At 35.5% G+C, this 22,480-nt stretch overlaps 1 protein-coding gene across 3 annotated transcripts in view; it reads left to right on the top strand.

Moving 5' to 3' along the window:
• Positions 1 to 22,477, top strand: part of RAD17 (RAD17 checkpoint clamp loader component) — a 34,807-nt gene extending 12,330 nt beyond the window's left edge. For 2 of the 3 annotated variants that reach the window (XM_061129614.1, XM_061129613.1), the window contains 12 exons: positions 347 to 483; positions 998 to 1,050; positions 1,139 to 1,264; positions 1,356 to 1,425; positions 6,459 to 6,570; positions 8,438 to 8,623; positions 8,932 to 9,017; positions 9,130 to 9,276; positions 10,479 to 10,628; positions 12,940 to 13,060; positions 19,682 to 19,739; positions 21,711 to 22,477. In XM_061129614.1, coding sequence (XP_060985597.1) covers positions 347 to 483; positions 998 to 1,050; positions 1,139 to 1,264; positions 1,356 to 1,425; positions 6,459 to 6,570; positions 8,438 to 8,623; positions 8,932 to 9,017; positions 9,130 to 9,276; positions 10,479 to 10,628; positions 12,940 to 13,060; positions 19,682 to 19,739; positions 21,711 to 21,975 — 1,511 coding nt within the window. In that variant the 3' untranslated portion in view covers positions 21,976 to 22,477. Of the gene's footprint in view, positions 1 to 346; positions 484 to 997; positions 1,051 to 1,138; positions 1,265 to 1,355; positions 1,426 to 6,458; positions 6,571 to 8,437; positions 8,624 to 8,931; positions 9,018 to 9,129; positions 9,277 to 10,478; positions 10,629 to 12,939; positions 13,061 to 19,681; positions 19,740 to 21,687 lie in introns of all 3 variants that reach the window. The other variant, XM_061129615.1, reaches the window with a different exon arrangement.
• The last annotated feature ends 3 nt before the right edge of the window (positions 22,478 to 22,480 follow it).

Below are 22,480 nucleotides of genomic sequence, written 5' to 3'. Positions count from 1 at the left end.
TTATTGGGAGAGTCTTCATTGTGTAGACAAAGTCATAAATATTTTTACCACTTTTATGATTTTTATACTAACAACTGTGTTTTGAAATCAGTTAACTCCATATTACTTTTCTTGGTACAGAAGCATTATACTGTTGTTCATAGTGAGTTTGTCTTTTGAATTGAATATTCTGTTTTAAATTTGAACAGTTTTAAATTAAAAAACAGTCTACAGTATTGTGTGCTACATTATCTTTATGTATATGTAAATGTATTCAGTGATATTCATGTATGTTATGTATATATATGTAACATTGATATATACATAATTTATGGAAAATAAAAGTATTAAGTATGTTTCCTTTCAGAATCAAGCTTCCATATATTTCCCTATCAGTCTCAGATAGCAGTTTTTAAAGAGTTTCTACTAAGAGCAACAAAATACAACCAACTACAAATGCTTGGAGATGATCTGAGAACTGATAAGAAGATAATTCTAGTTGAAGTAAGAATAACTTTTGCAATTCTGCTGTAACTATTGAATAAACAATCACAAGATATATCTTATGTGATGGTGACATTAACTCTCTCCATGGTACTAGTGGTGGTAAAATATAAAGTCTTTGTGTAATAGAATAAACCTAAAGTTTCTTGCATTAAACTTGGGTAGAGTAACTATAGGTTGCAGGTGTGTACATATTATAGTTTAGTGAACTTTCAAAATTTAATGGCCTAAATGTAGAAAGGCAAAAACATATTTGGAAAATGATGTCTTAGTGAGAATATTATAACTTGTAGTGACCTGAAGAAATTTGATTTTTAAAGTTCCATAGATGCTTGTTACTATTTAGGATATCAGCTAGTTGATGTCTTCAGCTAGTTGATGCTTAATTTCTACAGAAGTTCTGATTATAGTACATTGAATAGATAACATTTTTCCCCTTTTGGTAAATATAAGTCTGAAAATAAGTTTACTTGGGAATAAAACTGAGCCAGTGTTTATCCTTTGTTTTTGGTAGGACTTACCTAACCAGTTTTATCGGGATTCTCATACTTTACATGAAGTTCTGAGGTGAGTTTCAGTGTAGTCTTTTAAAGCTCCAAATTAAATGACAGGAGGTTTAAATTTCAGCCTTGTTTGCTATCTTTTGTTATTTTAGGAAGTATGTGCAGATTGGACGGTGTCCTCTAATATTTATAATCTCTGACAGTCTCAGTGGAGATAATAGTCAAAGGTTACTGTTTCCCAAAGAAATTCAAGAAGAGTGTGCTATTTCAAATATTAGGTAAGAATGAAATTTCTGTTTAAAATTATACATACGTATGACTGTATTTTTAATCACATAACCACTGTCTTTGTTTACAAAATTTTGACAGTTTCAACCCTGTGGCACCAACAATTATGATGAAGTTTCTTAATCGAATAGTGACAGTAGAAGCTAATAAGGTAAGCTTCTTAAGAACTGATTTTTTTTGACTTTACATTGTCATTATAGAAAGCCAAACTTAAGTGGTATTATATAAACTTGAGGAATTAGAGACATGAATTATCTCAGTTTTTAAAATTAAAAAAATTTAATTACACTCCTAAAGCATGTCATTTTAGAAAATGTAGGAAAGACTGATTAAAAAGCCCTTAACCTGGACTTTCCAGGCAGTGCAGTGTAAGCCCCCATGCTTCCACTGCAGGGAGTGCAGGTTCGATCCCTGGTTGGGGAACCAGGATCCTGCATGCCATGCAGCGTGGCCAAAAAATAAAAAATTTAAACATCCTTAACCTTTTTATAAACTTAACTTTCTTTTTCACATTGAGGAAGATTTTCCTTTGCTTGGCTTAGTGTTCTAATTTGTGTCTATTGTTAAGAAACTATTGCCTGCCATCTTGGTTCATTAATCAGTTATAATCCAACTCTACTTTTGTCCTGTGTCACTTTTCAAAGATTTAGTAATTTTTTAAAATTATGGTAAAAAATACATCATAAAATTTACCATCTTAGACATTTTTTTCCAGCTTTATTGAGATATAACTGACATATAACATCATGTAAGTTTAAAGTGTATGACACATTGACTTGATAAAACTTATATAATGTAAAATGATCACCACCATAGCATTATCTCATACCTCCATCATGTCATGTAAGTTACCTTTTCTTTTTTTTGATGAGAACATTTAGGATTTTTTTCTCTTAGCAACTTTCAAATATATAATATACACAGTACTATTAACTGTGTTATATATTTGAAATATCTTAACCATTTTTAGCCATCTAGTTCAGTAGTGTTAAGTATACTATTGTTCTAAAATAGCTGTTACTTTTAATGCATCATTTTTTTTTTATCTTTCAAATCAAGATGATGTTAAAGTTAAATTGATGAAACTTCTCTCAGCAGCATGGTTCTAGGTGGACCAACTGCTATCAATCAACTGAATTTTACATGAAACATAATTTGTCTTGCAATGCTGGATCACAGGAACTGAGGGAAATCTCCAGGGGAGAGGTTATGTTGAGGATTAAACAAAATAACGCATGTATGTGGAGCACTTAGCTTTATAAATACAACTATTAATAGTGAAACATTAGAAACACAGTGAATTCAATAATAGAGGGAGCAGCTGCTGTGGTGAACTATTATGTCCTTAATGCGTATTTTGAAAATAGTGATATGTGTGTATGCTAAGTCGCCTTAGTCATGTCGGACTCCTTGTGACCCTGTGGACGGTAGCACACAGGCTCCTCTCTTCATGGGATTCTCCAGGCAAGAACGCAGAAGTGTGTTGCTGTGTCCTCCTCCAGGGGATCTTCCTGACCCAGTGACTGAACCCGTATCTCTTATGTCTCCTGCTTTGGCAGGCAGGTTCTTTACCACTAGCGCCACCTGGGAAGTCCCATTTAGTGAAGGAAATACAGTTTAATGTCAAGTTAAAAATAACAGGATGCAAAGTTACATGATAATGCTAATAGAAGTGATGTTTTCAGCCCTTGATACATGTCAGGCCCTGTGCAAGGTGTTTTTGTATACCTGATCTTATTAAACCCTTACTACAACTATACAAAATTATCTCCATTTTATGGTAAAGAAACTGAAATTTGGAAGGAAATAACTTGAATAATAGTCCGTGACTATTAAGTGTCAGATGAGTTTGAAGTTTTGTTCTGACTCCAATTTACTGTGCTAAAACAAAACATAGATTTGTTAATGACAGCCCAATGCACATATATACATAAACGTATATATACTAAAAGAAATAAAGATGCTAAGTATGATTCTGGGTGGTTGAATTACTTATGATTTTTTTCTACATTCTCTACCATAAGCATGATAACTATAAACTATAGTTTTAAATATTTATTAAAAAGTTAAAGAAATAATACAAGTCAGCCTCATGTTACTTTATCATGTGGTTCACAATTTTCTTAAGACTAAGTCATTAAATTGCAAATGGCATTTACTCTAGCAAGCTGTTTTATACTAGTAAAAAGATTACCATAAGTTCTTCGTTTAATTTAATGTGCTGTGCGTAGTCACTCAGCCATGTCGGACTCTTTGCCACACCATGGACTGCAGCCCACCAGGCTCCTCTGTCCATAGGATTCTCCAGGCAAGAATACTAGGGTGGGTTGCCATGGCCTCCTCCACAGGATCTTCCCAACCCGGGGATCAAACCCAGGTCTCCTGCATTGCAGGCAGATTCTTTACCATCTGAGCCACCAGGGACGCCCAAGAATACTGGAGTGGGTAGCCTATCCCTTCTCCAGGGAATCTTCTCGACCCAACATCAAACCGGAGTCTCCTGCATTGCCTGTGGAGTTTTTACCTGCTGATCTACCAGGGAAGCCCATAGTAAATGTGCTTTACCTTAAATAGTTGACCTGTAAGAATGTTAGAACTAGTATACTTTTGAAATCATCATTGATATGTCACATCACAGGAGCAGCAGTAAGCCCAATATTTAAATATAAATCAAATGTAAATATAAAATCAAATGTTATGATACTGTCTAGGGTCGCCAAGGATGATAACAATCGTGTAGGAAGATTTAAATGAGTTTAATCTCTTTTATTCTGTAGCTTAGTTAATTATCTTAAGAAAGAGTATAGACATCTTATGTGAATGAGTTATAATAAAGAGTGTTGACTATCTTAAGTGTTTAAGTTTAAATAAATGTTTCTGTGTATTTATAGGAAAAAAGATCTTTAGTCTTTTCTGATGTCATTAGGTATATAGAGTGTGGAAGGAACTGCTGATCACACATTTCAGCCACATTTGCTATATTCACCATAGTTAACATCCGTAATATTTTCTTCAGCTCCAAGAATCATGATTTCAAATTATATTTCCTTGCTGGCAAGTAATCCATATCTAATTTTTTCAAAAACAAGCTACTCCTCCCATAACAATTTTTAAAGTAAATATGTTCACAATAAAAATGAAGTTAATCTGGAAGAGAAGGCATGAGCAAGAAAGTTTTATGAGAGTGATAGAGACTTGCTGTCCAGGTATTGTAACATGATATGAGAGCAGAGAGAGTTCAGCAGTGTGATGTTAGTGCAGGAATAGGCAAATGGAAGAATAGAATGAGAAGACAGCACAGAACAGTCAGTGTGTGTAAATGCGATTTTTTTTAATGCAATGAAAGTGGCATTTTACATCATGAGGGAAAGAGAGTAGATTGTTAAATAGTTAATAAGTGGTATTGGAACAATTGCATATTCAAACAGAAGAACATAAGATTGTCTCTTTAGTTCATACTATGCAAAAAAATAATTTAAACTTTGATTTAAAATTTAAATAAAAAATTACAAGAGTATTAGGAAAAAAAATACTTTGAGTTGGGGGAAAGTCTTCCTAAGCGGAAAAAAAAAAACCTGAGAGCCATGGATTGACCTCAAAAAAGTGGAAAACTTAGGAAATAACAGAAGACATGGTAAACAAAGATAAAAGACAAACATGGGAATGAAAGACAAATGGATAGTAGACATGAGAGGTATTCAGGCCTACTAGTAATCAGAGAAAAAGATTGATAAACAGTGTTGCCAAAGATAAGGAAAAATGGACACTCTCACCTACCATTGCTGGGAAAAATAAAATTGGTAAATAAAATTACAGACACTTTGAACGACACTCTACAGAAGTATTCATGCATGTTGGCAAAGGTATATACAGTTGACTCTTGAACTGCATGGGTCCACATATATATGCATTTTTTTCAGTAGTGAATACTACAGTACTACATGATCCATGATTGGTTGAATCCAAGGAATCAGAACTACACCTGCAGAGGGTCAACTATAAGTTATACTTGGATTTTTATCTGTGAGAGGGGCTCCTGTCACTAACCCCACACTATACAAGGGTCAACTATATATATAGTATGTATGTATCTCTCTATATATAGATATGTCTGGAATGGTTGAAAAAAATGGAAACATGTAAATATCCCTTCATTGATGGAAGTAATTAGTTTAATTACTGTATACCCATAAATTTTTTTAAATTATATAAATTTAAAGGAACTAACATAGATCATAAAGAATGGAATAATGCATATGATCCCCACTTGTGTTTAAAAAATTAACTCTTTGTATATACTTATAGTTACTGTATATACTTATAGATGTATGAGCACAAAAAATGGTCTGGCAGGTTCTACTAAAATGTTAGCAGTTGTGACAAAGTCGGAATTGTGGAGACTAAAAGTATACTAACTTACACAAAGCACTTTTAAGACAGCTTTCATTAATACAGTTAAAAATATATTGAAAATCATAGCACAGTACTGTTTTTCTGTTTTAAGCAATTTTTACAGGACCTGAAATGGGTTCACCTTTGAGCAATCACATGAATTCAGCTAAAGTCATATTGTCAGTAAACTATTGAGAATTTCTCAAGGAAAAGAGAGGGTAAATTTCTCTTGCCTTATACTTGATCTACCAAGGATGTGAAATGTGATATATCATATATCTTAAATAACTGCATGAAATTTAGGCTTTAAGTATGAGTTGATGCAGTTGTGGTTTTTTAATACTCACCAGACTGTATTAATATGGTGAAGACTCCAGTGTAGGGATTTTCATGTAAATTTCAAATTTTCTTGTGTATTTAGTTTTATTATGTTATATTGTATTTTGAGGTCTCTCTGTGTGCATATATGTATGCATATATATATGTGTATATGTATATATATATATCTGATGTATATGTGTGCATCTATACATTTCTATGTGTGTGTGTACATATATATATAGTGAGAGAGAGAACTTCAAAATATTATATAGCATAGCCCAAGTAAAAAAGACTATGGTGTCATTGACACTTGTACCTTCATAAGCAGGCTATTATTTACCATGTAGGCTTTTTGGCATGCAAATTTGAAAGGTTCTAATATACTTTCATTAAGTTTAGAAAATAGAGAGGTTTGTTTGTTTTTTGTTTTAGAAAACATATATTTTAAAAATTTTAATTGTTTCATTTTAGAATGGAGGAAAAATTGTTGTCCCTGATAAAACTTCTCTAGAGTTTCTCTGTCAAGGATGCTCTGGTGATATCAGAAGTGCAATAAATAGCCTCCAGTTTTCTTCCTCAACAGGTAATTGGGAAAGATACACTCATAGTATTGTATAGGTGAATAACTTTTTCTTGTTCATGAAATTAAATTAAGCTAAACATACTTTAACTTGAAATTGATATATTTTTTATTGAGACATTATTAATAAAATTATGTATGTATACATAGACACACCCCTGTGAATGTGTGTCACCATATATATTTGCATATCTGAGATAAAAGCTTATTTATTTACATGGTTTGCCACTTTACCTGTCAAAGTTAATTTGGAATGAGACTTCCTGGGAAAAAATTCTGGCTCTGCCACTTTTTAATGACTTAATCATGCAAGTTACTTAAGTCTTTCCATGGCTTTATTTTTTCACCTCTTATATGAGCACCTATCTCATCAAGTTGTGTGAAGAGTAAGTGAGGTAATACTTAGAAGAGAGTGTTTATTCCAGGGCTTGACACATACTAAGTTCTCAAATGGCCAGCTGTTAATGAGTTTAATATTAGGATATAGGATATATTTAACAAATATATTTCCACTTATTAACATATAAAAGGAGTGCCTAGCCATGCTGAAGTAAAGAGATAGCCCCACTAATGGCAATGAATTATTTTTATTCTCAGTGATCATAATGTACTGCACATAGTCATCATCAGAAAACTTTTAACAGGTGACCTACTTGATGCTTAACATTGAGGGATTGACCTTAAAAAATTAATAGCTCTTTGGCGCTCTCAAAATCCACCTGAAATCTAGTTTCTATCCACAAGTGTAACCTGTTCACTTAGTTACATCTTGTTTTTCAAAATAACTGTAAAGAATTAGACATTTTAACTCAACTAAAACCAAAATTCTGCTTCTTCCTATGGAAACATAAATGTAAATTATCCTTAGGTTCACTACTATAATTAGGGGTGGGTCAGTTTGAGATCCTAACTACCATTTATAATATTATTGCTCTGAACTCAGAAATTTCAGCGGGAAGAAAATAATAATTTTTGGGTGGGTTAGAAGCTATCTTAGCAGTTATATGTTTTTTCATCTAATTCTCAGACCAGCCTAATGAGATAGTACTAGGGTTTAAACCCAGATCCTGTGTTTCTGCTCTTCCATGCTGGTTTTCTTTTCTTTTTTTTTTTTTTCAGGCTGGTTTTCTAAAATTATGTACTTTGAATTTTTAAAAGTAGATTTTCCAATGAAATTTGAACATGGGAATATTCATAAATTGGAGACTGTCCAAATCAGTAAAGAAGTAATATAGACTCATTGTTAAGCAGGGTTTGCAGAACCAGACTGCCCAGATTCAAATCACTTCCTAGCTGATGACCTTAGCCATTTACTTAACCTCTTATGTCTCCATTTCTTTACTTTGTATAGTAGTCGTTCTTCCTGGATAGAGTTGTGAGGACTGAATTGGTTAGTACATACCATGCACCAAGAATAGTACCTTGCCTTTGTGAGAAACCAAGGTGATATAACTATATTGCAGAGTATGTCACTGTGTATGTGGAAGTTTGAGATTTGTCAAGTCATATTTTATTTATTTTTATTGTTGCAGTGTTTATTATGTATTTGGCACACATACACAGAACCTAAGGAGAAAAATTAATTGTACAGATCAAGCTTACTCCTATGTAAACAGCTCTGGTGGGACTACATAATTTCAGTCACTGAAGATTAATTCTAGCTCTTGCCATGCTTCTGGATGACATTTTATGTCATTTAGTAGTTCAGTAACTGGAAGAGGACTCTGACTCAGTTTGTGTACCTCATTATTATTTATTAGAAAAGCATTTAAACTAGAATACTTAGTGTAACTCTATCTGCAATGTTCTGTTTTACTTTTCATGTTTTAATTTTATTTTAAATATTGTTTCTTTGGTTTATATTATTTAGGAAAGAACAATTTACAGCCAAGGAAAAAAGGAATGTCTTCCTTAAAACCAGATGCTGTGCTGTCAAAATCAAAACGAAGACAGAAAACTGATAGGATATTTGAAAATCAGGAGGTCCAAGCTATTGGTGGCAAAGATGTTTCCCTCTTTCTCTTCAGAGCTTTAGGGAAAATACTATATTGTAAACGTAAGAAAACATTATACATTTTTTTAAAATATCTTACTATCTTACAATTAAAATTTAAAAACCCTATTTTTCAGAATGTCATATATTTGGTTCAGTTTCAAGAAAGAGCTAAGATAGGTCAGATACTCTGGCACGACATAAGAAAGGCATAGCAGGAAAATGTACTTAGAGTATTTTTGTATTATAAGTGGAATTAAACATAAAAATCAACTGTTGAAAAAAAAATCAGCTGTTGAAAAATCTTCAAATGAAAGGTGCTATATAAAGATGGTGTTATTTTTTAATAATGCCAGACTGTTTTTTTGTAGGAGCACCTGTAACAGAAGTAGACTCACCTCGATTACCGTCTCATTTATCAGAGTATGACCGGGATACATTGCTTGTTCAACCTGAGGTAAAGTCTTACACTTAGTACTGTCTACACAGTACATACTGTTTACATTTGTGTACATAAAAATTTGACCAGTGAATTTTTACTAAAATTATATATACTTATTTTTTTATAGGAAGTAGTAGAAATGTCACACATGCCAGGAGAGTTATTTAATTTATATCTTCACCAGAACTATGTAGATTTCTTCACAGAAGTGGATGATCTTGTGAGAGCCAGTGAATTTCTGAGTTTTGCGGATATCCTCAGCGGTGACTGGAATGTAAGACTTAAGGGGTGTTGTTTATGACTATTTCCTCAGAACTGAGAAAGAAATTTTACTTTTATTCATACTTATGTGGCATTATTTTAATTGACTTCTTAATAACTATGACAAAATTAATTTCATGCAACCAGTGTTTGCAGAGAAACTTCTGCAGTGAATCTGCTTTTTCTTTGTTAATACAGCACTAATTTTTTCTAAAGTTATTTTCTGATAATAAACTAATACATAGTTGGAAAATTTGACAAATTGAAAAATAGACTGAAGGGAAGGAATGTGCTCCTTTCTTTCCATTTTTTCTTTCGGCCATACCATGTGACATGGGGTCTTAGTTCCCTGACCAGGGAATGCCGTGTGCTACTTTCTGATAGTTTTTAAATTTATTTATTTAAGATTTGAAATTATTCACTATAAAGTTTGTAATTTTTCTTAACATTTTAACTTTGCTCTGACTGGTAGGGTAGTCACTAGACATATGTGACTATTTAAGTAAAATTAAAAATTCAGTTCCCTGGTCATGCTAGCCATATTTCCAGCATTTAAACATTTATGATACAGTTTCTGTTATATCCTTAGGGTTTCATTATTTAGCAGTTGCATTTGCTTTATTATTTTATATTGCTTTTTTTTTATTTTGAAATTTTATAACTATTGACAAATAAAATATACAATGAATATCTGAATACCTTTAACTTTTGTTCATCAATTTTCACATTTTTCCACATTTGCTTAGTCTGTATTTTTACACACTTGTTTTGGCTGAATACTTGGAAAGTAATTGTAGCATCACAGACTTACTTAAGCCTGCATAAGGACATTACTCTATTACAACCACAATAGCATTATCACACCTAAGAGAATTAACATAATCAGTATGTATTATGATTAACAAATTCAGTAAGGATACTATCCTTCCTGTTTCCCAGTTACTTCAAAAATGTATTTAAAGTTATTCCTACCACCCCCATCTGATACACAATTAATAGTCCACACATAGCATTTGGTGATTTCATCTCCGCTGAATTTTCTTCAGATAATTTTGTGGCACTATTATGTTTAGGGCTGTGGTGAATGTGAAAAAAAAAAAAGGACTATGTAGTAAATAAATATGGTTAGCCTTTTGGGGGAGTCAGTAGTACCAATAAGTACTATCTTACAAATCCATTTATTTTCTTTATTTCACATCTTGTCTCCTTTCTTAGACACGCTCTTCTCTCAGGGAATATAGTACATCTATAGCTACGAGAGGTGTGATACATTCCAACAAAGCCCGAGGATTTGCTCATTGCCAAGGAGGAGGATCAAGTTTTCGACCCTTGCACAAACCCCAGTGGTTTCTAATAAATAAAAAGGTAAAAAACAGAATTGTACATTTTCAATAAGTGAACTCCTTATGGTGTGAATTATATCCCAATAAATCTATTTTTTTTATTTAAGAGAAAAATGATCTTTCATTCTTAATAAGAAATAGTTGCTAAGGCTTATGGTTTTCTTAGAATTATGATAAAACATTAAAAGGACAGTCTTCTTAAATGCTTTTTCTAAAGAAAAAACACTCAAAATTTGAAATCATGTACTTAAATTATTGGAATCAAAGTATATAGGCCTACTTTGTTTCACTGCACTTTTCTTAAAGTGCTTTGCAGATAATGCGTTTCTTACAAATCAAAGGTTTGCGGCAATCCTGCATCACGCAAGTCTGTCAGCACCATTTTCCCAAGAACATTGCTTCTTTTGTGTCTCTGTGTCATACTTTGATGCAATATTTCAAACTCTTCACCAGCAAAAAGATCACGACTGGATGAAGGCTCAGGTGATGGTTAGCATTTTTTAAGCAATCAATTTTGTAATTAGTAGGCTTCCCAGGTGGCTCAGTGATAAAGAATCCACCTGCTAAGCAGGAGACATGGGTTCAGTCTCTGGGTAGGGAAAATCCCCTGGAGAAGGAAATGCAACTCAGTTCAGTATTCTTACCTGGGAAATCCCATGAACAGAGGAGCCTGATGGGCTACAGTCCTTGGGGTCACAAAGAGTCGGACACAACTTAACGACTAAACAGCAACACATTTTTTATTAAAGTATGTTGCACACTTTAATAGACTATAGTCTAGTGTGAGCATAACTTTTATTTTCACTGGAAAACCACAACATTTCTGTGACTTGCTTTATTGTGATAGTCACTTGATTGAAGTGGTCTAGAACTGAACCCACAATACTCGTGAGGTATGCCTGTAGTTATATTTTTGCTTCAGTTGAAAATAAATCCTGGCTTTACCTCTAACCATCTGGACAAGTTATTTCACCTAGTATGCCTTTAGATTCTGAGTCCACAGCTATAAATGTATAGGATTGGATTATTTAGAAGTCAAAAACAGGTGGCTCACAATTTGAATACAATATGTAACACAAACAGATTTTTTTTAATGAATTGCCCGTGTTTATAAATTAGTTTAATAGTTAAAACTTGAGTGTCCTGAAAAAAAAAAAGAGGGCCACATTGGTCTATATTTTACATGGCCGTAATTGGCTCAAGCCAAGTATAACTTGCCCATTGGTGGTGGGAGTGATCGGTGCCACTGTCCCCAGCAGTTCTGCTGCACTGATTTCTTTTTTTTTTTTATGCTTATTTTATTTTATTTTTATTTTTTTCCCATTTATTTTTATTAGTTGGAGGCTAATTACTTTACAATATTGTAGTGGTTTTTGTCATACATTGACATGAATCAGCCATGGATTTACATGTGTTCCCCATCCCGATCCCCCCTCCCTGCTGCACTGATTTCTATTACCTGCCTGACTCCTATAGCATCTGACTTTGTGACCCCTGAACTAGGTCATCTCTAAGATGTCTTCCAGTTCTAAATTCATGTGGCTAAAATATGAAAGTATCAGTCATTACCTCAGAAAAATATTTCAGTGGATTTCTTGGAGCAATTTTTAAGCAATTTATGTCCCTTATTGACTTGCTTTGCTCTTTATAGCATGTGTATTAATTTTGCATTTGTTACATATATGTGATCTACAACTGTGAGGTCCTGAAACGCTAGAGATTATATTTCTCTTACCATCACCATAACACTGCACCTCTCTTAACTGAAGAAAATACATTCTTTTATTGAGAAACAATATCTTCACATAATTTGTGATGTGTATGCTCATAAACAGAAATCCTTTAATTTTTTTAAGGACCTTCTACCTAAGGTCTTGTTCTTTCTGCTGTTATATCAAATGTGAATTAGTTGTACAAATAAAGTCCTTTGTTAAATAATACTAGGACTTACTTAGAAAAGACCCTGATGCTGGGAAAGACTGAGGGCAGGGGGAGAAGAAGGAGACAGAGGATGAGATGGTTGGATGGCATCACCTACTCATGGACATGAACTCTGGGAGACAGCAAAGGACAGGGAAACCTGGGGTGCTGCAGTCCATGAAGTCACAAAGAGTCAGATATGACTTAGCAGTTGAACAACAACAATAGGACAGTTATAAAGGACTAATCAAGCTGCTTGATGAGGCCAAAAAAAAAGACTGATGAGATAAACTCTTAAAGTATCTAGTGTAGAAACCAACATATATTGTGACATAATAAACTTATGTGTAGGAATAAATATCCATATTTAAATTTTTATTTTTCATTTCACCTTTTTTTTTTCTTCTCTACAGTATCGGGAAAATTGCCTAGCAGCAAAAGCACTTTTTGCTGACTTCTGCTTACCAGCTTTGTGCCTGCAGACTCAGCTATTGCCATACCTTGCTTTGCTAACCATTCCAATGAGAAATCAAGGTAATAACATGGGTTTTTATTATTCCCAAGAAGTAGTGTTTTATAACATTATATTTTTGTGCATCAAGTCGTTTCTGTGTACCACTGACACTCAGTATTTTCCCCTTTGTTTTTTGAATCAGAACTAATACTGCTATTTTTTTTTAATACTGCTTTTTGATTAAAAAAAAAAGAAAGAAGTATATAACGTAAAAATCGAAAGTCCCCTATAAACCATGGGTAATTCCTTTTCAGAGATTGGTGTAAATTCTTCTAGACTTTTTTCTGTGTAGATATAATAATGAAAGTAAGCTTTAATTTGCTTTTGTCACTTAATCATGCATAGAGCTCCATACTTTATAAATTAGCGCAAAGGAGCTCTGGAGGTTGGGAAGTCCCAAATCAGGGTGCCAGCATATCCAGTGTCTGGTGAGACCTACTTTCTATTTTGCAGATGGCCGTCCTATTGTATTCTGACATGGTAAAGAGAGGAGGAAGAAAGCTCTCTCTGGGGCTCTTATATAAAGGCACTAATCCCTTTCATGAGGGCTCTACCCTCATGACCTAAGCACCTCCTAAGGCCCCATCTCCTAAAGGGGTTAGGATTTCAAAATATGAGTTTGAGGTGACAGAAACATTTAGTCCGTAATAGCAGCAATGCTAAAGTACATTCAGATCTAACTCATTCAATCTTATTGATAATATATTTTGGTTGATTCAGTATTACAAATAGTGTCCATTAATAGTATATTTACATTGTTTTCCCTGATTTTGAAGTTATAAATAATGCTTTAAAAAAAGGCAAGAGAACTCTCCGTTGGTCCAGTGGTTAAGAATCCACCTTCCGATGCAGGGGACGTGGGCTCAAAGATCTCACAGGCTGTGAAGCCGCTGAGCCCACCCGCTGCAGCTAGAGAAAGCCCGCACGCTGCAGAGACTCGGTGCGGCCAAACCCGCGACACCCACTTGCCCGATAGGTGTCCCTGAGGTCTGCCTGTTTTGAAGAGTACCCATTTTCCATCAGTTGTTTCTCTTTTTTAACAGGTAAGGGCCATATTTCCTTAACAGTCTTAGGTCACATGTCTGTGGTGCTGACCTTCAAGGTAGAACAGAGAATTTGTGTAATATTGAAAATATAATCTACTACATAACTCATCAAACTTCTCATAAGTTTTATTTCTTTTTATTGTTTGGCCACATCCCATGGTATGTAGCACCTTAGTTCCCTGATCAAGAAATGAACCCACACCCCCTGCATTGGAAGGCAGAATCTAGACTGCCTTCTAAAACCACTAGACTGCCAGGAAGTCCCAAAACTTCTCATAAATTTCAGAGATAGTATTTGTCTTATGAATGGTCAGAGGAGAGGATTATTGAGTAAATGTCTACCTTCATACAAGATTTTCATCTTTTAAGAATATTGATACTTAAAAATTTTAAATATTCTATATTTATAGGCAGAAGTGAGATGACTTTTGAATAGTGTGTGTGTGTTTAATCTGTGAGTCAGAATCCAGAGAGTTCCCTGTACTGGCCTATTAATTTTAGATTATATTCATCTTTATTTATTTGGCTGTGCTGTGTGGCTTATGGGATCATAGTTCCCTGACCAGGGATTGGACCTGGGCCTTTAGCAGTGAAAATGTGAAGTCCTAACTACTGCATGCCAGGGAATTCCCAGATTACGTTAGCTTTTAAACTTAGAAATTACAAGAATGGTACGAAGGAAATTCTTGTATATCCTTCACCAAGATTCCTCAGTGTTTCATTTTTACCATATTTGCCTTTTTTCTTTGTCTTTATAAACATATGTACACAAACATATGTATTTTTTCTGAACCATGTTTGAGGAAAGTACAGACATGATGCCCATTATTCTTAAACACTTCAGCATGTACTTCCTGAAACCAAGGATATTCTCCTACATCACCACAATATATACATCAAAATCAGGAAATTAACTTTGATACATTACTGCTAATTCATAGTTTAATTATTAGACTCCATTTATAATTTATAGACCCCATTCAAATTTTGCCAATTGTCCTAATAATGCCCTTTGCAAAATAACAACTAAAACTTGTTCTCTTTCTTGTCCAGAAATTCAGTGCAAGATCAGATGATTCACTTAGCTATTCAGTTGCTATCTCTTTAGTCTCCTTGATTTAGAATGGCACCTTGTTGTTTCTTTGTCCATTATGTCTTTTTTTTTTTTTTTTTTTTTGGCTGCATTGGGTCTTCCTTGCAGCCTGCAGGCTTTTTCTCTGCTTGTGGCACGCAAGGGCTTCTCTAGTTAGGGCTCACGGCCTTCTCTTGGGCTCTCTGGCTTCTGGCTGCGGAGCGTTGGCTCTAGAGCACGCAGACTCAGTAGTTGCACACATGGGCTTCTGTAGTTGTGCGCGTGAACTTAGTTATTCTGTGGTATGTAGGATCCTAGTTCTTGACCAGGGATCAAACTTGTGACCTCTGCATTGGAAGGCAGATTCTTAACCAGTGGCCCACCAGGGAGGTCCCTGTCCATTACATTTTTGATTGTTACAAAATGAACTGTCCCTCAGTTTTGGTTTATCTGAGGATTTGGGTTTATCTGTCTTTGAGTGGATACAGGGTATGTATTTTTGTCAGGAATACCACAGAAGTGATGCATTGTTCTCAGTATATCACATCCAGAGAACACCGCGTCTATTTATACCATACTGGTGAAGTTAACTTTAATTATTTTGTAAGATAATTATCTCTGAGGTTCTCTAATGTAAAGTTATTAAGTATTTCTTGAGGAAACACTTTGAGACTATGTAAATATCCTGTTTCTCATTAAAATTTCACCGCTAGTCATAGCATCTTTTGATAATTATTTCCTGAACCTGTGATAGTTGGCAAGTCATGATTTTCTAATGGCATTATTCCTTCTACATTCCTGTTAGTAAATTCTGCTGTAAGGTATCGCCTCACCCTCTTCCCCGTTCGTTTATATTAGTATGGAGTCTGGATTCTTATTTTGTCAGCTGTTGTTTCTCACCGTCATTATTTATTTTGGTTCCAATTTGGCCAATGCAGACTACTTTAGGGTGACCCTGTGCCTTTACTCTTAGAGTAGTTTCTGATACAAAATGTTCCAGAATTATTTCATACTTTGCTGCAAAAAAACATCCCATTTTTGGACTTAGAAATCTCCAGGAGTTCTGGTTCCTTTAGTGGATATGGACCCGTCTCCCACTTTGCTAAATATTATTTACTTGATTCCTTTGTCTGTAACCTGTCTCCTAACCATGCAGGCTGTTCCTTCAGCTCCAGCCCGGTTGCCACCAACTCAAGTTGGCACAGCTGGCCACATTCTTTGTCCCACTCCCAGCTGTGTGACAGTGAATTGGTTTGATTTAATAAGAGTCCCCTTGGACAAGACTCGTCAGCATCACCTGGAAGCTTGAGAAAAATGCAGAATCTCAGGCCTCAGTCAAGACCTGCTGAATTGATCTGCATTTTAATGAGATTCTCCAGGTGATTCTTATGCAGATGTTTGAGAAGTATTGGTTTGGATTCCTCATGCTGGAATCATCTGGAGAATCATTATATCCACTAGTTACAAGTTCAGATTCCAGGATCACAACTCAAGTTTTCCATATCAAAAAACTGTTTTTGAAAATCCTAATGGTGTTGTATATTGGATTTTTAAAAAGGTAAGTGTCCAAGAGCTCTCATAGAGTTTGATTTGCAAACTTTAGAAGGTTCATAAAATGTAGTCAAAAATAGGATGTTTGGGCTTTTTTTTTTTATTCATCGATTTTTTTTCTTTTTATTCATCAAATTTTATCCCATTTCTTTCATTTTATTTACTATGTTACTTCAGACATTATCGCTTTATGTTTCTTCTTTCTCTCCATCCTCTTTTCTAGTCCTCCATTAGTGTTTGTTGGAAGGCTTAAAAAAAAGGATTCTGTTTTCTCTTTCATTGCATAATCTCTGTCAGTCTGTGTTCAAGGTTACAGATTGTTTCTTCTCCCTGTTCAAATTTACTGTTGAACCCCTCTAATGGATTTTTCATTTTGATTATTGTACTTTTCAAGTCCAGATTTCCATTTGGTTCTTTTTGCAATTCTCCTTCTGTATTAAGGGCTTCCCTGGTGGCTCAGACGGTCAAGAATCTGCTTGCAGTGGGGGAGACCTGGGTTCAATTCCTGGGTCAGGAGATCCCCTGGAGAAGGGAATAGCAACCCACTCTAATATTCTTGCCTAGAGAATTCCACGGACAGAGGGTCCTGGCGAGATACAGCCTATGGTATCACAAAGAGTCGGATGTAATTGAGTGACTAACACAGTTCTCTTTATTGATATTCCCTATTTTATGAAGCATTGTCATTGTAGCTCTCATTACTTCTTTAAGTAAGATTTCCTTTTGTTCTTTGAAAATCTTTATAATGGCTCCTATCTATGAAGTCTTTTTCTGTTGAGTGTAATGTCTGGTTCCTCTCAGAGTTTCTGTTACCTATCCTTCTCCTGTGTATGGATCACATTTTCTTATTTCTTTGCATCATCTCACAATGTTTTGTTGAAAACTGGGCTAATTTGGGTAATATATTATAGCTCCTCTGGGCACTGAGTCACCTCCACTCTCTGGGGCTTGTTTTTACTGTTTGTTAATTAATTGTTTATTGATTAGGCTAAACTATTGATGAAGCCTGTTTCCCCTACAGTATGAAGCTTCTGTCTCTCCTCAGTGCTCAGCTTTGGACATGCCCGCAATCACCATGAGATGACGGTGGCTTTAGGAGGGCTCTTTGTAACTGTCTCTTTCCCTTATTGTTGTTAAATTGTCTGCCTTACTTGATATCACACTCACCTGTTCCGTTTCACATTACTGGCAGATTGCTCCGTTGTTTTCAGTAGTGTTAAGGGGCATAAATTATTCTACAGTCTGATCCAGTTAAATGTGGGCAGGTGTAGACCTTGAAGCCAGTGTCAGGTTTGTTCTGACCCCAGGGGGGCTCTTCTTACTTGTCTCTTTCCTAGTTCTTTTCTGGTAAACTTGCCGGCTTTTGCTCAGCTTGTTAGTCTTAATTAAGAGGAGCTATTGGCTTGAACTTCCCAACATTCTGTTTCTTATAAAGCTAGTTCCTTTGGGTAGAGCTTCAGAGCTCCCTTTTCATACAGAATGCCTCTGGGCAAAATCTCTTGAGCCACTGTTTTTGGTGTGTGCTCAGTTGAAGGGAGCCGCTGATGATCTTGGCTTGGGCTCTCCCACTGTGGACATTCTGCCCTACAGATGAGTTGGGGTGAGGGTGATTGCAGCTCAAAGAGGAGGCAGTGTTCTTGCACTGCTGTGCCCTGGGGTAGAGCCTCCATCCTTTGCTCGGGGCTGGGTGGAGAAAGGGAGCCCCAGACTCTCGGCTGGCCACACTCACTGGGGGAAGCTCTATGTTCTTGGCTGCATTCACCTGGAGTGAAGTGTCTCCCAAGCTGAGGAAGGGGAAGAGCAGATCATGACTCAAATGTGAGACTGTTTGCTGTTAGATTTTCTTGAGTAAATGTTTCTTTGTAACATAATATTTACCATCTTAAACTATTTTATTTGTTTATTTGGCTGTGCTGGGTCTTTGTATCTGCACAGGCTTTTCTCTAGCTGTGGCAAGCAGGGGCTACTCTCTATTTGTGGTGCACAAGCTTCTCATTGCAGCGGCTTCTCTTGTTGTGGAGCACGGTCTCTAGAGTGTTCAGGCTTCAGTAGCTGCAGCTCCCGGGTCTAGAGCACAGGGTCAGTAATTGTGGCACACCGGCTTAGTTGTTCCACGGCACGTATGATCGTCCTGGACCAGGGATCAAACCCGTCTCCTGCATTGGCAGGTGGAGGGAAGCACCATTTTAAACTATTTTTAAGTATAAAGATCCCCTGGAGAAAGGACAGGCTACCCACTCCAGTATTCTGGTCTGGAGAATTTCATGGACTATATAGTCCATGGGGTCACAAAGAGTTGGACAGGATTGAGCGACTTTCACTTTTCGGTAGTCTTAAGTCTATTTACTCTGTTGGGCAGCCAATCTCCAGAACTTTTTCATCTTGAAAAATTGAAACTAACCACATTAAACAGTAACCACCACCCTTCTACCCCCCATGCTACCCCCTGAAAACACCGCCTACTCTCTGTCTATGAATTTGACCACCCTTGGTACCCCACTTTAGTACAATCATACCATATTTGTCTTTTTATGACTGGCTTATTTCACTTAGCATGACATCAGGGTTTATCCACATTATAGCATGTGTCAGAATTTCCTTCCTTTTTGAAGCTGGATAATATGACATTGTATATTTACCACATTTTGTTTATCCAGTCACCTTTGATGGACACAAGTTGCAGAAGTGGAATTGCTAGATCATATAGTTACTCTGTGTTTAAATTTTTGAGGAACTACCTTACCATTTTCCACAGCAGTTACATCATTTTATATTCCTCCGGCTCTGTCCACATCCTTGTCATCTTGTTGTTTTACGAGTTTTTTTGTTAATAGTCACCTTAAGGGGTGTCTCATGGTTTTGGTTTGCATTTTCCTAGCTATTTGTGACTTTAAGCATTTTTTCATGTGCTTTTAGGCCATTCTTCTTTGGAGAAATGTCTATTTGAAACTTTTTAAAAATTTCTGTTTTAGCTCAAATTTCTTTTATCCAAGATATTGGAAGACTTCCTCTAAAGCGACACTTTGGAAGGTAAGCTGATCATTTTCATTTTCAAACCAAATACTTTATCTATTTATTCATTATACAGTCAGTAATCTGTAAAGGTTAAGAAATACATGTTGTACCAGTGATCAAAAACTATATGATCACATCGTAGACCCATCTATTATATTTATTACATTTAACAGCATTTTTCACCAGCTCAGAATCAGGTTAAATAGAATCATCGGATTACAAAGGCAGTGGAGTCTTTAAAATCCTTGAGTTCAGCAAATTTCGCATAACTGAAAACCCTTTTGCTTAACGTGTTCTTAGCATATATTTTCACTTTTCATGCATTGGAGAAGGAAATGGCAACCCACTCCAGTATTCTTGCCTGGAGAATCCCAGGGACGGGGGAGCCTGGTGGGCTGCCGTCTATGGGGTCACACAGAGTTGGACACGACTGAAGTGACTTAGCAGCAGCATATATTTGGAGTGTATGATGGTCAGGAACTTTTTATTTCTTTATCATTGAAAATTCAGACAAATGAAAAAATATATAAATATAGGGATAAATCTCCATCTATACCGTTCATTCTATTGCAAAATAGCTTCTAGGCTAATATCAGTGATTAACACAGTGCTTGTAGTTCATTTCTACTTGGGTTATGTGTAAGATCAAATTATGCATTCAGGCATTCTAAAAAAGGTTTAAAAAGTACTTGCATCCTGGTTTTAAGGATAAAGGTAAATGACAGAAATGGCACCTATTACCCCATCCTCTAGTTCTCCTATTCCTGGTCCCAAATGGAAAACTTGCTTGTCTGGGATTTTTTTCCCTCTACCTTCATAGATTCAATAAAGGCCTTTGTTTAATGGTTTCTTCTGTACAGTGACTTAGCTATGGGAAGCGCATCTTTCCTTTTACAGAAAGATAATGATGGATGGATTTTAGAGCATCATCACAGTGGATGATCAAGGCTCAGACCTTTTATAAACTTCCCTTTTTTCCTCACTTCTCAATCAAAGAAGGACCAACTATTCTCACTGGCTCCTTTCCCTCAAAGATTATGACACCAAAATCAAAGGAAGACACTTGTCTTCTGTTGTCTTTTTCCTCCTAAGATGTAATTAAAAGAATGAGAGTCACTCTTTTATTATTGGTTCAAGTACTTGATCTGAACTGGGAGGCAGGATTTGTCGGTGCTCCTTATCACAGTGACTGGTCCTGCTGTCTTTCACTGACAGTGACCATATTTAACATTATCTTTGATTTATATTGATAATGTTGAATATTCTGATACTTAAACTTGATGTTTAATATTTCTATTTAATAGCTGCATAGTTTCCTTTAATTGAACCTACACCTCGTTTTGTATTAATACATTTAGCTTGTTTCCAGCTTTTATTGTTACAACCTTCCTTGAAGCTAAATCATTATGTATATCAAGTACTATTTATGTAGGATGAATTCTGTGACGTAAAATTGCTGGATCAATGGATATACACCTTTGCTCTATGTTGCCAGATTGCTTCCAAGAATATTTTGCCTATCTTACACTTACAGTGTTTCAGCATGTTCTTTTCTCCTAACACTTTCCACCACTGGGTTTTATTATCTTAAAAGGTCTTTTCCAGTTTGAAAGATGACAATGTTAATTTCCATTTTAAAATTACAGATTAGGTTGAGCAATTTATTTAGTAACCATTCTTCTCTGTAAGCTCTCTGTTCATGTTTTATATCTTTTTTAATTTATTTCATTTAATTTTTTCTTTTCATAAGAACTGTTTACTAAAGATATTAATTAACTTGTGTTATAAATTGTAATGATTTATTGTTTGTCATTTACCTTTTCGTTTTGTTTATATTGTTAAATAAACTGGAGCGCCTGGTTAGAAAGCACAGGAAGGTAAATGAGAGACAATGGGTGATGGCTTTATAATCTTCAAACTCTTGATGTAATTTAAAGGAATCCTCTCCTTTGATGATTATTAGTGCCTGTGTTATGAACCTGGCAGGTTGAAAATGGAAGCCCTGACTGACAGGGAGAATGGAATGATAGAGGCGGACAGCGGAGATGAAGCCCAGCTTACTGGAGGGCAGTCTGCAGAGGAAGCACTGGGTGAACCCACTCAAAGCGCTGAACCTGAGACCTGGTCTCTTCCTTTGAGTCAGAATAGTGGGAATGAACTGCCGGCCAGCCAGCCTCAGCCCTTTTCAGCCCAGGGAGACGAGGAAGAAGACGACATGATAATAGAAGACTATGAGAGCGATGGGACATAGAAAGCAGCCTGCCCATGAGATTGTTAACTGACAGATTCATACTCATGTTATTCAGTGGTACTTGAACGGTGATAATAGACTTCAGGTGAATTAGTTTGTTAATTCTAGTATTTCAGCACAGAGAACTGACCTCTGTTATATTGAAGTAAATAGAAGCTCAAGCCTTGAAATAATGTTTCTTCCTCTAGTATTTATTTAGTCTTGTGAGTGGTGTTGGGAGAGGAGGTCAGTTTGTATGAAATGCGTTTGAACGTTATGCCAAATACCAGAAAATGTGAAGGAATAATTCAGAACACAGAAACTCTATGGGCTGTAAATAAGAATTATAAAACAGCTTAGGATGCAATTATGAGTGTAAATAAACTTTGTGCCTTATTCACAGTTTCTCTCTGGTCTGTAGCGTCTCAGATACCATTTTTATATGTTGTACAGTGGAATATTTTAGATAACTTTCTGGAAACTATTTACATAATTTATATAAAAATTAAAATACTGAATTTCATTG

Source organism: Dama dama, chromosome 25 (assembly GCF_033118175.1).
Source record: "Dama dama isolate Ldn47 chromosome 25, ASM3311817v1, whole genome shotgun sequence".
Lineage (NCBI taxonomy): Eukaryota > Metazoa > Chordata > Mammalia > Artiodactyla > Cervidae > Dama > Dama dama.
This window is presented reverse-complemented; position numbering and strand designations above follow the sequence as displayed.